This window comes from Coturnix japonica, chromosome 22, assembly GCF_001577835.2.
Source record: "Coturnix japonica isolate 7356 chromosome 22, Coturnix japonica 2.1, whole genome shotgun sequence".
Lineage (NCBI taxonomy): Eukaryota > Metazoa > Chordata > Aves > Galliformes > Phasianidae > Coturnix > Coturnix japonica.
In genome coordinates, this window is record NC_029537.1 from 2,520,285 (window position 1) to 2,538,447 (window position 18,163).

The window sequence follows — 18,163 nt, forward strand, 5'->3', positions numbered from 1 at the left end:
TGGGATATGGGATATGGGGTATGGGATATAGGATATGGGATGTGGGATATGGGATGTGGGATATGGGATATGGGATGTGGGATATGGGATATGGGATGTGGGATATGGGATATGGGATATGGGATATGGGATGTGGGATGTGGGATATGGGATATGGGATATGGGATGTGGGATGTGGGATATGGGATATGGGATGTGGGATATGGGATATAGGATATGGGATATGGGATATGGGATATGGAATATGGGATGTGGGATATGGGATATGGGATGTGGGATGTGGGATGTGGGATGTGGGATATGGGATGTGGGATATGGGAATGTGGATATTGCGGATGTCGCGATATGGGATATGGGATGTGGGATGAGGGGGGGGCGGCGGGGGCGGGGGGGGGGCGCGGGGGGGGGGGGGGGGGAGGGGGGGGGGGGGGGGCGGGGGGGGGGGGGGGGGCAGTGGGGGGGGGGGGAGGGGGTGGGGCAATATGGATATGGGTGTGGGGCCATATGCGGATGGGATATGGGATGTGGGATACTGGGGATACATGCGGATGCTGGGATGTTGGGATATGGATACTGGGATGTGGATATGGCGCATGGGGACTACTGGCATAACTGGATGTGCGCGATATGGGCATATGGGATGTGGGATATGGCGGACTGCGGCGGATACAGCGCTATGGGATTGGGATTAATGGGATTGGGATTGGGATTAAATGGGATTAATGGGATTGGGATTAATGGGATTGGGATCAATGGGATTGGGATGTGGGATATGGGATATGGGATATGGGATGTGGGATATGGGATATGGGATGTAGGATATGGGATATGGGATCCATGACGTCACCCGGCCTCACTCCATCCCGGCACACCAAGGGTTAACACCCCTCGCTCCGTGACGTCACCAAGGGGCCGGAAGAGGCGGCGATTGGCGGCAGCACTTCCGGGATCGGAGCTGGGCCGGGGGAACCATGAGCTGGTGAGTGGGGGGGGGAGAAACGGGACCGAACCGGGAACGAACCGGGACCGAACCGGGACCGAACCGGGACCGAACCGGGACCGAACCGGGAACGAACCGGGATCGAACCGGGAACGAACCGGGACAGAACCGGGACAGAACCGGGAACGAACCGGGACCGAACCGGGGATGAACCGGGAACGAACCGGGACCGAACCGGGGACGAACCGGGACTGAACCGGGGCTGTGGGCCGGGATGAACCCGGAGGGGCTCCAGGGGCGGTTCCTGAACACTGACCCTTATGGGGTCTGGACACTATAACCCTTATGGGATCTGAGCACTATAACCCTTATGGGGTCTGGACACTGACCCTAATGGGGTCTGGACATTAACCCTTATGGGGTCTGGACACTATAACCCTTATGGGGTCTGAGCACTAACCCCTGTGGGGTCCGGACACTGACACTGACCCTTATGGGGTCTGAGCACTATAACCCTTATGGGGTCTGGACACTGACCCTAATGGGGTCTGAGCACTATAACCCTTATGGGGTGTGAGCACTGACCCTTATGGGGTGTGAACATTAACCCTTTTGGGGTATGAACACTGACTCTTGTGGGGTCTGGACATTAACCCCTATGGGGTCTGAGCACTGACCCTTATGGGGTCTGAGCACTATAACCCTTATGGGGTCTGGACACTGACCCTTATGCAGTGTGAGCACTGACCCTTATAGGGTCTGAGCACCAACCCTAATGGGATCTGAACACTGACCCTTATGGGGTCTGAACACTATAACCCTTATGAGGTCTGAACACCGACCCTTATAGGGTCTGAGGCCCTTATGGGGGCTGTACTGCAGTGGGGTGGGTTTGGGGTCTATAGGGTGGGTTGGGGGAGGTATTTGGAGTCAGCAGCTGTGTGATGTATGGGGTGGGCACATAGGCCTTACAGTGATGTATGGGGTGGGTGTGGGGTGGGCAGATAGGCCTTATGGGGTCTATATATTTAGTAGGCACTTATGGACCATATGGGGTGGACTATAGGCTTTGTAGGGCCCACAGTGTGTGGGGTGGGCAGCTCTGGGCCCCACAATGTGTGGGGCAGGCCTTGTAGGGTGGGCAGGTACTGACCATATGGGGTTGGTGGCTGTATATCTATATAGGGTTGGCAGGTCGGTACCGTATGGGGTGTGTGGAGGCCCCACATCCTCCTGTGAGACCCTACAGCCACACAGCACCATATGGGGCTGCTCCATTGCAATAAGGCCAGGAGCTGCATTGGTGCTGCACCGTGGAGTCGTCTTGGGGCTGCATTGGTGCTGCAGCAGCATTGGAGCTGCCTTGGTGCTGACGCGTGGTGATGCTGCATTGGAGCTGCCTTGTTGCTGCTGCACAGAGCTGCCTTGGTGCTGATGCATGGAGCTGCATTGGTGCTGCAGCGTGGAGCTACCTTGATGCTGCTGCATGGAGCTGCATTGATACTCATGCATGGTGATGCTGATGCATTGAGCTGCCTTGGTGCTGATGCATGGAGCTGCTTTGATGCTGATGCATGGAGCTGCATTGATGCTGATGCATGGAGCTGCTTTGATGCTGACGCATGGTGATGCTGATGCATGGAGCTGCCTTGATGCTGCTGCATGGAGCTGCATCGATACTCATGCATGGTGATGCTGATGCATGGAGCTGCCTTGATGCTGCATGGAGCCGCCTTGGTGCTGATGCATGGTGATGCTGCAGCATGGGGCTGCCTTGATGCTGTGGCATGGAGCTGCATTGGTGCAGCATGGAGCTGCATTGGTGCTGCTGCATGGAACTGCCTTGATGCTGCTGCATGGTGATGCTGATGCATGGAGCTGCCTTGGTGCTGCAGCACGGAGCTGCCTTGATGCTGCTGCACGGTGATGCTGATGCATGGAGCTGCATTGGTGATGCAGCATGGAGCCGCATGCTGGCCGACTTGCAATGCACATGCCCCATGCTGCAAGATCCCTTTTGCTTTTGCAGCAGAGCAATAAGACGCTGCTGTGTGAAGGTTTGTGGCTGATCATGGTCCAGCTCCAAACCTCACGTCAGTCATTGAGCGCGTTGCAGCTCATGCGTCAGCATGGAGACACTGCATGGCTGCAGCTGAGTGTGAGCGACACAATCAGCCTCAGTGCAGCCTCAATGCTTGGCCCTCAGCCTGCTTCATTCAGATGAATGGCCCCATTGATGTGGGGCTGAGCTTTGGGGTTGGGTGACGCAGCGGATGCGATGCCCCGTCGTGCTGCGGACGTCAGAGGGGGATGCACCCAGCGTGGGTGCTCCATGCAGGGGGTGAGCTCTGTTACCCAATGGGTGCAGGGTCTGTTTGCTCTCTGTGTCTGCATCACCCCATTGAGGGGCGTCCCATTGCCTTTGGGGTCAGTTATAGGGCTGGATGTGCGTCCTTGGTTCACCCTCGCTGTGATGTGATATGGGATCTCCTCTGACTCGTGGCTCCTGTCTGGTCCTGGTGTTGTTCTTCTTCATCCTTTGCTTTCCCTCCTGTTCAAATAGGGCAGAACCCAACACGTTGCATCCTCAGCATCCTTCCCATTGCACATACAGGAGGCATTACAACCTGCAGGTGGATTAAAGCCCCGTGCAGCTCAGCAGGGCTGCATTTATGGGCTGTGCTCTCTTAGGGTTCAGCCTCTTTTAGAGGCAGGTTGAGGTTTCCTAAAGCTCCGTGGTTCCTTTGGATTATGGGGCTCAGGCAGCTGCTCTTGGTGCCCTCAGAGCCGTGTCAGCCCCATATGGTGCCCCATGCAGCTCCCCATGGATGGAGCAGCTCCCCATGGATGGAGCTGAGCGTGCTGAGCTTCCCATCCCAGCCAGCTCCTCATTCATGGCAGCCTGAAGGGCTCTTGAAGGCTCTTGGAAGCAATTAAGACCAAATCAGCTCATCAATAGAGTCCCTAATTCCTCCTCCTTTGGCTCCTGGGGATGGGTTCGGATCGGCACCGCTGCAACAGCTGCTGTTTGCTGGGAGAAAGAAGCAACGTGCAAAGCAAAGTGATGGTGGGGCAGCACGAAGCACGTGTCTGCTCACTGTGTTATTGATGGGGGAACCCTGAGGGGGCTCAGCCCTATGGCTGTGGGGTGGGGGGCTCTGAGTGGGGCTGTATGGGCACAAAGGGCTTCGTTCTCAGTCTTTGATTGGAACCCGTCCTTGTTATCCCATATAGTTTGGGATGGAGTTGAGTCGACTGTCCTGGGGAGGACAACGGGTTGGGGGTCTGGAGCCCAAACCTTGGGTCCTCCATAGTCAGTGTTCAATGGTTTATGGCCCCACCGTGGTCAGTGGGGCAGTGGGTTGTGGTCATTCCATGGTCATTGACTCGTGGTTCCTATATGATCAATGGCTCATGGGCCTTCCATAGTCAATGGACCTTGGTCAATAGCTCATGGTCCCTCAGTGGTCAGTAGGCCTTGGTCAGTGTCTTGTGGTCCTTCCATAATCAATGGCTCATGGTCCCTCAATGGTCAATGGGTCTTGGTCTATGGCTTGTGATCCCTCCATGGTCAATAGTCAATGGCTCATGGTTCTTCCTTGGCCAACAGGCCTTGGTCAATGGCTTTTGGTCCTTCCATGATCAATGGCTCACGGTCCCTCATTGGTCAGTGGGTCTTGGTCTGTGGCTTGTGGTTCCCCTATGGATAATAGTCAGTGACTTATGGTTCTTCCATGGTCAGTGGGCCTTGGTCAGTGGCTTGCGGTCCCGCCATGGCCATGGCATGGCCTCTATGGCATTGGTCAATGGCTCATGGTCCCTCAGTGGCTAATGGGCCTTGGTCTATGGCTCATGGTCTCTCAATGGTCAATGTACCTTGGTCAATGGCTTATGGTCTCTCAATGGTCAACGGGCCTTGGTCAGTGGCTCGTGGTCCCTCAATGGTCAATGGGCTTTGGTCTGTGGATCGTGGTCCCCCTGTGGTCAATAGCCAATGGCTTGTGGTCCCTCCATGATCAATAGTCAATGGTTCATGGTTCTTCCATGGCCAACAGGCCTTGGTCAATGGCTCATGGTCCTTCCATGGTCAATGGGCTTTGGTCTATGGCTGATGGTCCTTCCATGGTCAATGGGCCTTGGTCTATGGCTGATGGTCCTTCCATGGTCAATGGGCTTTGGTCTGTGGTTCATGGTCCCTCCATGGTAAATAGTCAATGGTTCATGGCTCTTCCATGGCCAACAGTCCTTGATCGGTGGCTTTTGGTCCTTCCATGATCAATGGCTCTTTGTCTCTCAATGGTCAATGGACCTTGGTCAATGGCTCATGGTCCCTCAATGGCTCATGGTCCCTCAATGGTCAATGGGTCTTGGTCAATGGCTTGTGGTCCCTCCATGGTCAATAGTCAATGGCTCATAGTTCTTCCTTGGCCAACAGGCCTTGGTCAATGGCTCATGGTCCCTCAATGGTCAATGGGCCTTGGTCTGTGGTTCATGGTCCCTCCATGGTCAATAGTCAATGGCTCATGGCTCTTCCATGGCCAACAGGCCTTGGTCAGTGGCCCATAGTTTTTCCATGATCAATGGCTCATGGTCTCTCAATGGTCAAGGGGCCTTGGTCTATGGCTCATGGTCCCTCCATGGTCAATAGCCAATGGCTCATAGTCCCTCTATAGTCTATCCAACGCTCCCATTCTCCCCGTCTCCCATCAAAACCAGAGGCTGGATGTGATTCCAGGTGTTGGTGCTGCTGGTTGGACCCATTGATCTCAGTGTTGTTCTCCATCCTTCACAACAGGACGAACCGAAGGGCTGCAGAGCGGCAGCTCCTCGATGGGGATTTCTCCATCATTATTTCTTTGTGCAGGTGGCAAAAAAGCGGCGTTGAAAAAGCAGAGCTGAGCCACAACCACGTTTCACGAGCGTGCTTAAAATGGGTATTTTTGTAGCATAGTCAGGGCCTAAAACAGCCTGTGCAGGATCCAGCTCACCCACGCGCCTGGCGTGAGTAATTGGCTTCTGATGGGTGAGTAAAACATCGGTATAGATTTGTTTCCATGCTCAGTTTGGGATGGGTGGGAGAAGCAGCTTCTGCCATGGGGCTGGATGTGCTCAGTGCCATGGGGTTGGGTTTGCTTGATCCCATAGGGTAGATCCCATAGGGGGGACCCAATAGGGGGGATCCCATAGGATGGATCCCGTACGGTGGATCCCATAGGATGGATCCCATAGGGTGGGTCCCATAGGGTAGATCCCATAAGGTGAATCCCATAGGGTGAATCCCATAATGGGGATCCTATAGGGTGGGTCCCATAGGGTGAATCCCATAATGGCGGTCCTATAGGGTGGATCCCATAGGGGGGGATCCCATAGGATGGATCCCATAGGGTGGGTCCCATAGGTAGGATCCCATAGGGTAGATCCCATAGGGTGAATCCCAATAGGGGGGATCCCATAGGATGCACTGTGGTTGGTGGCCATAGAGCCCACCTGCAGGCTCCATCCATAGGGTAGATCCCATAGGACGGATCCCATAGGGTAGATCCCATAGGGGGGATCCCAATAGGGGGGATCCCATAGGGTAGATCCCATAGGGGGGATCCCATAGGATGGATCCCATTGGGTGGATCCCATAGGGGGGATCCCATAATGGGGATCCTATAGGGTGGATCCCATAGGGTAGATCCCATAGGGGGGATCCCATAGGATGCACTGTGGTTGGTGGCCATAGAGCCCACCTGCAGGCTCCATCCGTAGGGTGGATCCCATAGGATGGATCCCTTAGGATGGATCCCATAGGGTGGGTCCCATAGGGGGGATCCCATAGGATGGATCCCATTGGGTGGATCCCATAGGGAGGATCCCATAGGGTAGATCCCATAGGGGGGATCCCATAATGGGGATCCTGTAGGGTGGGTCCCATAGGGTGGATCCCATAGGGGGCATCCCATCAGATGGATCCCATCGGATGGATCCCATTGGGTGGATCCCATAGGGGGGATCCCATAAGGTGAATCCCATAATGGGGATCCTATAGGGTGGATCCCATAGGGGGGATCCCATAGGGTAGATCCCATAGAGTGAATCCCATAGGATGCACCATGGGATGGTGGCCATAGAACCCACCTGCAGGCTCCATCCATAGGGTGGATCCCATAGGATGGATCCTATAGGGCGGATCCCATAGGATGGATCCCATAGGGCGGATCCCATAGGGTGGATCCCATAGGGCGGATCCCATAGGGTGGATCCCATAGGGTGGATCCCATAGGATGCACTGTAGGATGGTGGCCATAGAGCCCCCCTGCAGGCTCCATCCATAGGGTGGATCCCATAGGGTAGATCCCATAGGATGGATCCTATAGATCCAGCCCCATGGTAACCCCCAGCCCCATGGCAGCCTCCCTGCCCCATGGTAACCCTCAGCCTCATAGCAGCTCCCCAGCTCCAATGCAGCCCCCTGCTCCCCATGACAGCCACCCCCAGCCCCATGGCAGCCCCACAACCCCATCATGTCAGCCCCAGCCTCATGGCAACCCCCAGCCCCATGGCTAGGCCCCATGGCAGCCCCCCCCAACGTCATGGCAGCCCCACAACCTCGTGGCAGCCCCTCACTCACCCATGGCAGCTCCTTGGGCCCCATGGCAGCCCCCCAGCCCCAGGGCAGTCCCCGGGCAGCCCTCAGCCCCATGGCAGCCACCCCCAGTCCCATGGCAGCCCCAAACCCCATGGCAACCCCCAGCCCCATGGCTAGCCCCCTGGGCCCCATAGCAGCCCCAACCCCATAGCAGCCCCTGGCCCCATAGCAGCCCCCCAACCCCATGTCAGCCCCCAACCCCACGGCAGCCCCACGGCAGCAGCTCACAGTGCAGGGCTGACTCAGCTCGCTCTTCAGGAACATGATTTCAAAGGATTTCACACCCCAAACAACAGCCCCGGAGCTGCCTGGATCAGCAGAAACCAGAGAGAGCAAAAAGAAAGGGAGCAAGAACAGCAATTGTGCAGGGTTAGATGTGCTACAGGGTTATATGGAGCAGGGTTATATGGAGCAGGGTTAGATGGAGCAGGGTTATATGGAGCAGGGTTAGATGGAGCAGGGTTATATGGAGCAGGGTTATATGGAGCAGGGTTATATGCTGCAGGGTTAGATGGAGCAGGGTTAGATGGAGCAGGGTTATATGGTGCAGGGTTATATGCTACAGGGTTATATGGAGCAGGGTTAGATGGAGCAGGGTTAGATGTGCTACAGGGTTTGATGGTGCAGGGTTATATGGAGCAGGGTTATATGGAGCAGGGTTAGATGGAGCAGGGTTAGATGCTGCAGGGTTAGATGTGTTGCAGGGTTATATGTGCTGCAGGTTGTATCCAGGCAGATAATGAGCCAAGTGCATCACGATGCTAATAGAGGCATTTACTGTGCTGTGCTTATGGAGCTCTGCTGCCTTTATTTTGAGCTGGAGCAGAGCAGGGAGGGTTTGTGACCCCCCCCCCCAGCATAAAGGAGGGACCCCCTGCCCTGGCTAATGGCTAATGGGCCATCAATGGTCAATGGGCCTTGGTCTATTACTCGTGGTCCCTGTGTTTAATAGCCAATGGCTCATGGTCCCTCCATGGTCAATCCAACCCCCTGCCCCATCCTCCTTATAGCCCTGCCTTCCTCCTCCCCACATATTGGGCCTGAGCTCCTTCTCTTACTGCTTAAACACATTCATTGCCATTGAATTGTGCTTTCCCTCTGGTGCAGACCCACACTTTGAGGGTCTCCAGCCCCACATCTCTCCTTCCCCATTCACCTTTTGCCATAGCTGGGTCTTTCTGTCCCCATTGCCACCCTTTGCTTCTCACTGTGGCTCCATTCCCAGCCAGCTCGGTGCTGTCACATCCCATAGCACAGACATAGGGCAGGATGGGCACCCGGCCTGGGTTTATATTTGACCCCACATAGGAAAACATTGAGAAGAATCCTTGTTTTTTCCACTCATTTTTGGCTCTCGTTTCCTGTAAGGCACCGACCCGGCGCCGTAATTACACACCAGGAGATGGTTTGTTTATAAAGGAGAGGTGATTCATGATACCTGGAAAGGGTTAACAGCCCAAAATGACACGGGTTGAAAGGAAGGACAATAAACAGGAAGCCAGGCCCAAAGCTGCACTTATCGGCTGACTCAGGTCGGCGCCCGGCTTCGTTACAGGGCACCTTAATTACACAGTTGGTTTGGAAGCCGGGATGGAGCTGGACTGGATGGAGGGGGGAGGGCTCAGGTTGGGGGGCAGCGTTGGGTTGTGGATGCTTTGGGTTGTGAATGGGTTGGGTTGTGAATGTTGGGATGTGGATGCGTTGGGTTGTGAATTGGGTTGTGAGTTGGGTCGTGAATGGGTTGGGTTGTGGATGGGTTGGGTGATCAATGCGTTGGGTTGTGAATGAGTTGGGTTGTGGATGGATGTGGTTGTGAATGGAATGGGTTGTGAATTGGGTCATGAATGGGTTGGGTTGTGAATGTTGGGTTGTGAATGTGTTGGGTTGTTGGGTCGTGAATGGGTTGGGTTGCGAATGGGTTTTGTTGTGGATGCGTTGGGTTGTGAGTGCGTTGGGTTGTGAATTGGGTTGTGAATTTGGGTTGTGAATGGGTTGTGTTGTGAATTTGGGTTGTGAATTTGGGTTGTGAGTGTGTTGGGCTGTGAATGGGTTGGGTTGTGAATGGGTTGGGTTGTGAATTTGGGTTGTGAATGGGTTGAGAGTTGGGTTGAGAATGGGTTGGGTTGTGACTGCGTTGGGTTGTGAATGGGTTGGGTTGTGAATTTGGGTTGTGGATGGGTTGGGTTGTGGATGGGTTGGGAGTTGGGTTGTGGATGGGTTGGGTTGTGAATTTGGGTTGTGGATGGGTTGGGTTGTCAATAGGTTGAATCATGAATGGGTTGGGTTGTGAATGTTGGGATGTGGATGCGTTGGGTTGTGACTGTATTCGGTTGTGAATTGGGTTGGGTTGTGAGTACGTTGGGTTGTGAATTTGGGTTGTGATTGGGTTGGGTTGTGGATAGGTTGTGTTGTGAATTGGGTTGTGAATGGGTTGAGAGTTGGGTTGTGGATGCATTGGGTTGTGAACTGGGTTGAGAATGGGTTGGGTTGTGAATGGGTTGGGTTGTGGATGGGTTTTGTTGTGGATGCGTTGGGTTGTGAGTGCATTGGGTTGTGAATTGGGTTGTGAATTTGGGTTGTGAATGGGTTGGGAGTTGGGTTGTGGATACATTGGGTTGTGAATGGGTTGGGTGATCAATACATTGGATTGTGAATTTGGGTTGTGAATGGGTTGTGTTGTGAATTTGGGTTGTGAGTGTGTTGGCCTGTGAATGGGTTGGGTTGTGAATTTGGGTTGTGAATTTGGGTTGTGAATTTGGGTTGTGAATGAGTTGGGTCGTGAATGTTGGGTCGTGAATGGGTTGGGAGTTGGGTTGTGAATGTTGGGTTGTGGATGGGTTGGGTTGTGAATGTTGGGTTGTGATATATTCCCATATATTCCTATACATATATTCCTATATATTCCTATATATTCCTATATATTCCCATATATTCCTATATATATATTCTTATATATTCCCATATATTCCTATATATATATATATTCCCATATATTCCTATAGATATATTCCCATATATTCCAATATATACATTCCCATATATTCCTATATATTCCCATATATTCCAATATATATATTCCCATATATTCCTATATATATATTCCCATATATTCCTATATATATATATTCCCATATATTCCCATATATATATTCCCATATATTCCTATAGATACATATACATTTAAACACTCCCTGTTTCCTCCCTTCTCTCTTTCCCAGGATCCCGTTCAAGATCGGGCAGCCCAAGAAACAGCTCGTCCCCAAGACGGTGAGTAAAAGCAATTCCCTGTTTTTAGCTGCAGTTTCTCATCATGTGGCTGTGAGTCAGGGCCGAGCTTTGGCTCGCCCCACTTTGCGAGGAGGCGGCGGGGAGCGAGCGGGACCTGCAGCCCTGCAGCCCTGCATTGCTGCACCCATCCCTGCATTGCTCCATCCCTGCACTGCTCCGTCCCTGCACTGCTGCATCCATCCCTGCACTGCTGCATCCCTGCATTGCTGCATCCATCCCTGCACTGCTGCATCCATCCCTGCACTGCTGCATCCATCCCTGCACTGCTGCGTCCCTGCACTGCTGTGTCCCTGCACTACTCCACCCCTGCACTGCTGTGTTCCCGCATTGCTGCATCCCTGCATTGCTGCATCTCTGCACTGCTGCATCCCTGCATTCCTCCATCCATCCCTGCACTGCTCCGTCCCTGCACTGCTGCATCCATCCCTGCACTGCTGTGTCCCTGCACTGCTGCACCCACCCCTGCACTGCTGTGTCCCTGCACTGCTGCATCCCTGCATTGCTGCATCTCTGCACTGCTGCACCCCTGCATTCCTCCATCCATCCCTGCACTGCTGCATCCATCCCTGCACTGCTGCGTCCCTGCACTGCTGTGTCCCTGCACTACTCCACCCCTGCACTGCTGCATCCACCCCTGCACTGCTGCGTCCCCGCATTGCTGCATCCCTGCACTGCTGCATCCCCGCATTCCTCCATCCATCCCTGCACTGCTGCATCCACCCCTGCACTGTTCCATCCATCCCTGCACTGCTCCGTCCCTGCACTGCTGCATCCATCCCTGCACTGCTGCATCCCTGCATTCCTCCATCCATCCCTGCACTGCTCCATCCATCCCTGCACTGCTGCATCCCTGCTGCAATGGAGCCCTATGTGGCGCTGCTCCAGGCCCAGCTGCTGCATGGGACAGGGCTGGATGTCTCTGCTTGGAGGCAGCGCTGTGGCCTTGCTTCCTTTTCCTTCCTTTTTTTCCTTCCTTTTCCTTCCTTTTCCTTCCTTCTTTTCCCTCCTTCCTTCCTTCCCTTGCTCGCGGTGCCTTGTTTGTTCATCTCACTGAGCAGATGGAGGAGGAGGAGTGCTCCATCTCGCTGTTTCCAAAGAAAGGCTCAGGAGCTGCTCAGTGCTCGGCCCTGAATTCATTTGCGCCGTGCAGTGTTTGCTTTAGGAGCAAATTAAAGCAGCATTTTGTCTTTGCTGTGCTTCCATCCCTGCTTGCAGCTGCCTGCGGTGCTTCCCCTGCTGCTGCAGATGCTCCTTGCCCTGCAAACACCCTGAGCACCAGCTCCATGCTCCATGATGGGAGCCTGGCAGCAGCTCCAAAGTGCTACTGCAGAATGCAGGGGGTGCAGCATGGATGGAGAGGAGCCCATTGCACCCCTGCATTGCATCCCTGCATTGCACCCCTGCATTGCATCCCTGCATTGCATCCCTGCATTGCATCCCTGCATTGCATCCCTGCATTGCATCCCTGCATGGTGTCCCTGCATGGCATCCCTGCATTGCATCCCTGCATGGCATCCCTGCATTGCACCCCTGCATGGCATCCCTGCATTGCATTCCTGCATGGCATCCCTGCATTGCATCCCTGCATGGCGTCCCTGCATGGCATCCCTGCATTGTGTCCTTGCATTGCACCCCTGCATGGCATCCCTGCATTGCATCCCTGCATTGCATCCCTTCATGGCATCCCTGCATGGCATCCCTGCATTGTGTCCTTGCATTGCATCCCTGCATGGCGTCCCTGCATTGCATCCCTGCATTGCATCCCTTCATGGCATCCCTGCATGGCATCCCTGCATTGCGTCCCTGCACGACTTCCCTGCACGACATCCATGCATGACATCCCTGCATGGCATCCCTGCATGACATCCCTGTGTTGCATCCCTGCATGGCATCCCTGCATGGCGTCCCTGCAGGCCCCATGCAATGCATAGACCCCCCCACACACGCAGTGGGGCAGCTCTGAGCACCCTGGGGCAATGCAGCAGGTCCCATGCAATGCATAGACCCATGGCAGACACACACACAGACCCACACATGCAATGGGGCAGCTCTGATCCCATGCAATGCACAGACCCACACATGCAATGGGGCAGCTCTGATCCCATGCAACGCACAGACCCACACATGCAATGGGGCAGCTCTGATCCCATGCAACGCACAGACCCACACATGCAATGGGGCAGCTCTGATCCCATGCAATGCACAGACCCACACATGCAATGGGGCAGCTCTGATCCCATGCAATGCACAGACCCACACACACACGCAATGGGGCAGCTCTGAGCTCCATTCCCAGGCCTGTCCCCATCCATCCTTGTGCCTGGTGCCACTTGGCTGCCAAGCTCTGGCCATTGGAGGGGTTAAAGGGGGGTGTTAAAGGGAAAGGGGGGGTTAAAAGTGAAGGGGGCATTGGATGGAGCTGTAGGCAGGGCATTGGATGGAGCTGTTCCATGTGCTTTGGACCCAGCTCTGTGCCAAGGGGCTGAGCTCCCCCCGAGCTCCTTATTTCCCCCTTCCCTTGTTTTTGGTGTTTTCCTATCGGTGTTTTTTGGATCCGTGTGTTATTTCTGGTGCTGGTTTCGCTGTTGGAGGCGCCGTGATGGGCTTTAGTCCCAGCTCCACGCGCCCACTCGCTGCTCAGCCTTTGAAGCAGGGCAATGTGTCAGAGCCCTGTGGGGAGGGAACCCCAGCACAGAGCACAGCCCGGTCAGATGGGGTGAGCCCATACACCCCCATTGGCCTCTGCTTTGTTTCCACCTTAACCTGAGCAAATCCTATTGCAGACGGCTTAATCCCCATCCTCCTCTCCCCTGCCACGAGCAGCTGGCGCCGGCTGGTTGGGCTGCAGGGAATTAATGCTCCTTGATGGGACTTAACCCTGTTCGGATCCTGGTTGTGCCCAACGCTTCCTGCTCAAAGCCCAGCTGCAGGTGAAGCTTCTTATGGCAGAGCTGCTCCCAAAGGGGTTATACAGGAACCAGAGCTGCCCTAAGTGATGTTCATCCACATCCCCTACAGGTTGTGCAGGGGCTGAGGGGATCTGAGATGGGAAGGGGCTGAATTGTGCCCCTATGGGGCTCAGAGCTGCACATATGGGGCTCAGAGCTGCACATATGGGGCTCAGAGCCACACGTAGCTGCCTCTCACCTATTGGGATGGGGAATGGGATCATGGCCCCTCTGTACCCTCCCAGCCCTTTAGGATGCAATGGGAGCTCCCCTTTGGGATGCAATGGGAGCTTCCCTTTGGGATATGGTCATTAACTCTTAATGAGTTAATCCATCCTCAACCCTCAGTGTTGGTGCTGTTGAGCTGCTGTGCTGGCTGTGCTCTATGGGACATGTAACCCCACCATCCCACCCATGGGTGCTGCCGGGCCCCATTGGTTGGACAGGAATAGAGCTGAGTGGGAGGGAAATAGGGGCAGCTGTCGGCTGGGACGTGGCAGCGAGTCAGGGCAGCTGGGGGGGAGCGGGGTCAGCACAGGGGACGGGGTGTCCTCTATGGGGTGAATGGGGACATGGGATGGGATGTAGGAGGGGATGGAGGGGTTCAGAGCCATGGGGGGTTGGTTATGGGCACGGTGGGGTGGGGTTGGATGTGGGGGTCTTGGTGGTCTTTATTGACCCCCATGGCTCTATGGGGTAGGTTAGGGTTGGTTATGGGGTTCTATGGGGTGGGCTGGGGTTGGTTGTGGGGGTCTTGGTGGTCTTTATTGACCCCCGTGGCTCTATGGGGTAGGTTAGGGTTGGTTGTGGGGTTCTATGGGGTGGGCTGGGGTTGGATGTGGGGCTCCTGAGGTTGGATGTGGGGCTCCTGGGGTTGGATGTGGGGTTCTTGGTGGTCTTTATTGACCCCTGTGGTTCTATGGGGTGGGCTGGGGTTGGATGTGGGGTTCTGTGGGGTGGACTGGGGTTGGATGTGGGGCTCTTGGGGTTGGATATAGGGTTCTTGGTGGGGTTGGATGTGGGGGTCTTGGTGGTCTTTTTTGACCCCTGTGGTTCTATGGGGTAGGTTGGGGTTGGACTTGGGGTTGGTGGGGGTCTTTTCCAGCCCTATAAATAGAGCCCCCCAATAGAGCCCCCATCAGCCCTATAAATAGAGCCCCCCAATAGAGCCCCCATAAGCCCTATAAATAGAGCCCCCCAATAGAGCCCCCATCAGCCCTATAAATAGAGCCCCCCAATAGAGCCCCCATCAGCCCCATCAGCTGATGGTGCCGGCAGCTGTTTGCAGACAGCAGCATATGGGGCTGTGCCAAAGGGACTGTGAGCACTGAGTGTGCCCAGCCCCACAGCATTGCCCTATAAGCTCTGAGCGTCTCAACCCCATAACTGTGGGGTATCCACGGCTCCCAACCCCATTGCATTGCCCTATAAGCTCTGAGCATCTCAAACCCCATAGCACTGTGGGGTGTTATGGGGTATCCAGCACTCCTAACCCCACAGCATTGCCCTATAAGCTCTGAGCATCTCAAACCCCATAGCAGAACAATGTCCCTATACTGTAGGGTCCCTATACTGCTATGGGGCAGAACTGCCCTTACAGCCTATTAGGGTCCCTGTGCTGCTTCATGGGGCAGAGCCGCCCTTACAACTTATATGGGTCCCTGTGCTGCCTATGGGCAGAGCTGCCCTTCAGCAACCTATAGGTGTCCCTGTTGCTGGCCATATGGGCAGGGCTGCCCCTTGTACAACCTATAGGGTCCCTGTGCTGCTTATGGGCAGGGCTGTCCTTACAACCTTAGAGGGTCCATATGCTGCTTATGGGGGCACGAGCTGCCGCTTACAAAAAACCTATGGGTCCCTGTGCTGCTATGTGGGAGGGCTGCCCTTACAACCTATAGGGTCCCTGTGCTGCTATGGGGCAGGGCTGCCCTTACAACCTATAGGGTCCCTGTGCTGCTATGGGGCAGGGCTGCCCTTACAACCTATAGGGTCCCTGTGCTGCTATGGGGCAGAGCTGCTTACAACCTATAGGTTCCCTGTTGCTGCTATGGGGCAGGGCTTGCATTACAACCTAATAAGGGTCGCCTGTTTGCTGCTATGGGGCAGAGTCTGCCTCCTTTAACACACCTATAGGGTCCCGTGTGCTGTGCTAATGGGGCCAGTGGCTTGCCTATCGGGGCGAAATCTGTGTCTCTTCTTTCTGCAGGTGGAGAGAGACTTTGAAAGGGTAATAATGTGGAAGCTGCATGGCATGAGTATTGGGTGTAATGGGGTCAGCAATGGGGGCACCCCATTGAGCTCTGCCCCATAAGCACCACCTGCAGTTTGGGGTGGCTGAGGGTTCCTATGGGGTCACTAAACCCCCCCATATCTCATAGGGTCGCAGTGGGGCTCAGCACTGAGCATTGCCCCTATAGGATGGGAGCACTGTGATCCCATTTGTGCCCATTGAATATGGGATCATATATAAGGGATGGGGCTGAGGACAGTGGGGTTGGGGGGTCAAACAGTTCATGGCCATAAAATATCGGGACTTTAATCCTTCTCCATCTGTTCAGGTTGGAAGAGCAGACCAAGAAACTACAGAAGGACATGAAGAAAAGCACCGACGCGGATCTGGGTACGTGAGAGCACAGAACCTATATAGGGCTGTGTCGTTTAAGGTACGGATCTATATAGGGCTGTGTCACTATAGGGAATCTATATAGGGCTGTGTCCCTATAGGGACCTATAGCAGGGCTGTGTCCTATAGGAACCTATAGCAGGGCTTGTGTCCTATAGGGATCTATATACGGCGCTTGTTGTCCTAATAGGACCTATAGCAGCCGGCTGTGTCCCTATAGGGATCTACTATAGGTGCTGTGTCCTATAGGAACTCTATTTGCAGGGCCTGTCGGTCCTAATAGGGATCTATATAGGCCGCTTGGTCCTAATTACGGAACCTAATAGGCAGCCGGCTTGCTGTCCTAATAGGGACCTAATAATAGGGCTGGTGTCCTATAGGCGATTCTATATAGGTGCGTGTGTCCTATAGAACCTATATAAGGGCTGTGTCCTATGGGTACCTATATAGGGCTGGTGTCCCCTATAAAGGAACCTAATAGCAGGGCTGCTGTCCTTATATGGGATACCTATGAAGGTCTTAGGGGATGTTGTCATGTAGGAACGCTATATTAGGGCTGTGATCCTTATGAACCTAATCAGCAGGCCTGTGTCCTATAGGGATGCTATATAGGGCTGTGTCCTTATTAGGGAATCTTATACTGGATTGCACAGCTCTTTGTGTCCACAGGAATCTACATTTGCAGGGCTGTGTCCTAATAGGAACTCCTATGGCAGGGGCTGTTAAGCTATACGGGTCCGGCAATAGGAACCTTATGGCAGGGCTGTGTCCTGTAGGGATCTATACGCCAGGGCTGTGTCCTATAGGGATCTAATATAGGGCTTGTGTCCTATAGGGATCTATATAGGGCTGTGTCCTATAGGAACCTATATAGGGCTGTGTCCTATAGGGACCTATATAGGGCTGTGTCCTATAGGAACCTATAGCAGGGCTGTGTCCTATAGGGATCTATATAGGGCTGTTGTCCTATAGGAACCTATAGCAGGGCTGTGTCCTATAGGGATCTATATAGGGCTGTGTCCTATAGGAACCTATAGCAGGGCTGTGTCTTATAGGGACCTTATAAGCAGGGCTGTGTCTATAGGATCTATATAGGGCTTGTCCTATAGGGAACTCCTATATAGGGCTGTCGTTCCTATAGGAACCTAATATAGGTGCTGTGTTCCTATAGGGCCATATTATAGGGCTGTGTCCGTATAGAGAAACCGTTTGAGCAGGGCTGTGTCCCCATAGGATGTATATGTGGGCTGTGTCCCCATAGGGGATGTATATAGGGCTGTGTCCCCATAGGGATGTATATGGGGGCTGTGCTGTGTCCCCATAGGGATGTATATGGGGCTGCACAGCTTTAGGGTCCCATAGCAATCTATGGCAGGGCTGCACAGCTCTGTGTCCTATAGGAATCTATTACATAGGCATGCCATGCTTTAGGGTCCCGTAGGAATATATGGCAGGGCTGTGTCCTATAGGAACCTATGGCAGGGCTGCACAGCTCTGTGCCTATAGGGACCTATATAGGGCTGCACAGCTCTGTGCCTATAGGGACCTATATAGGGCTGCCACAAGCTCTGTGTCTATCAGGAATCTAATTCTAAAAACCCCCAAGTCTGACCCCCACCCACCCCCATTGGACCCATAGAACCATCAGGGTTGCAAAAGACCCCCAAGACCCTCTCAAGTCTGCCCCCTTCCCATCCCATTGGACCCATAGAACCAACTGGGTGCAGAAA

General features: G+C 54.2%; 1 protein-coding gene across 1 annotated transcript in view; it reads left to right on the forward strand.

Annotated features, from left to right (window-relative positions):
- The first annotated feature begins 881 nt into the window (after positions 1–881).
- The window catches only part of BIN3 (bridging integrator 3), a 28,210-nt gene continuing 10,928 nt past the window's right edge, over positions 882–18,163 (forward strand). Inside the window, exons 1-4 of the mRNA XM_032448855.1 lie at positions 882–979; positions 10,793–10,841; positions 16,017–16,074; positions 16,335–16,430. Coding sequence (XP_032304746.1) covers positions 972–979; positions 10,793–10,841; positions 16,017–16,074; positions 16,335–16,430 — 211 coding nt within the window. The 5' untranslated portion in view covers positions 882–971. The remainder of the gene's footprint in view (positions 980–10,792; positions 10,842–16,016; positions 16,075–16,334; positions 16,431–18,163) is intronic.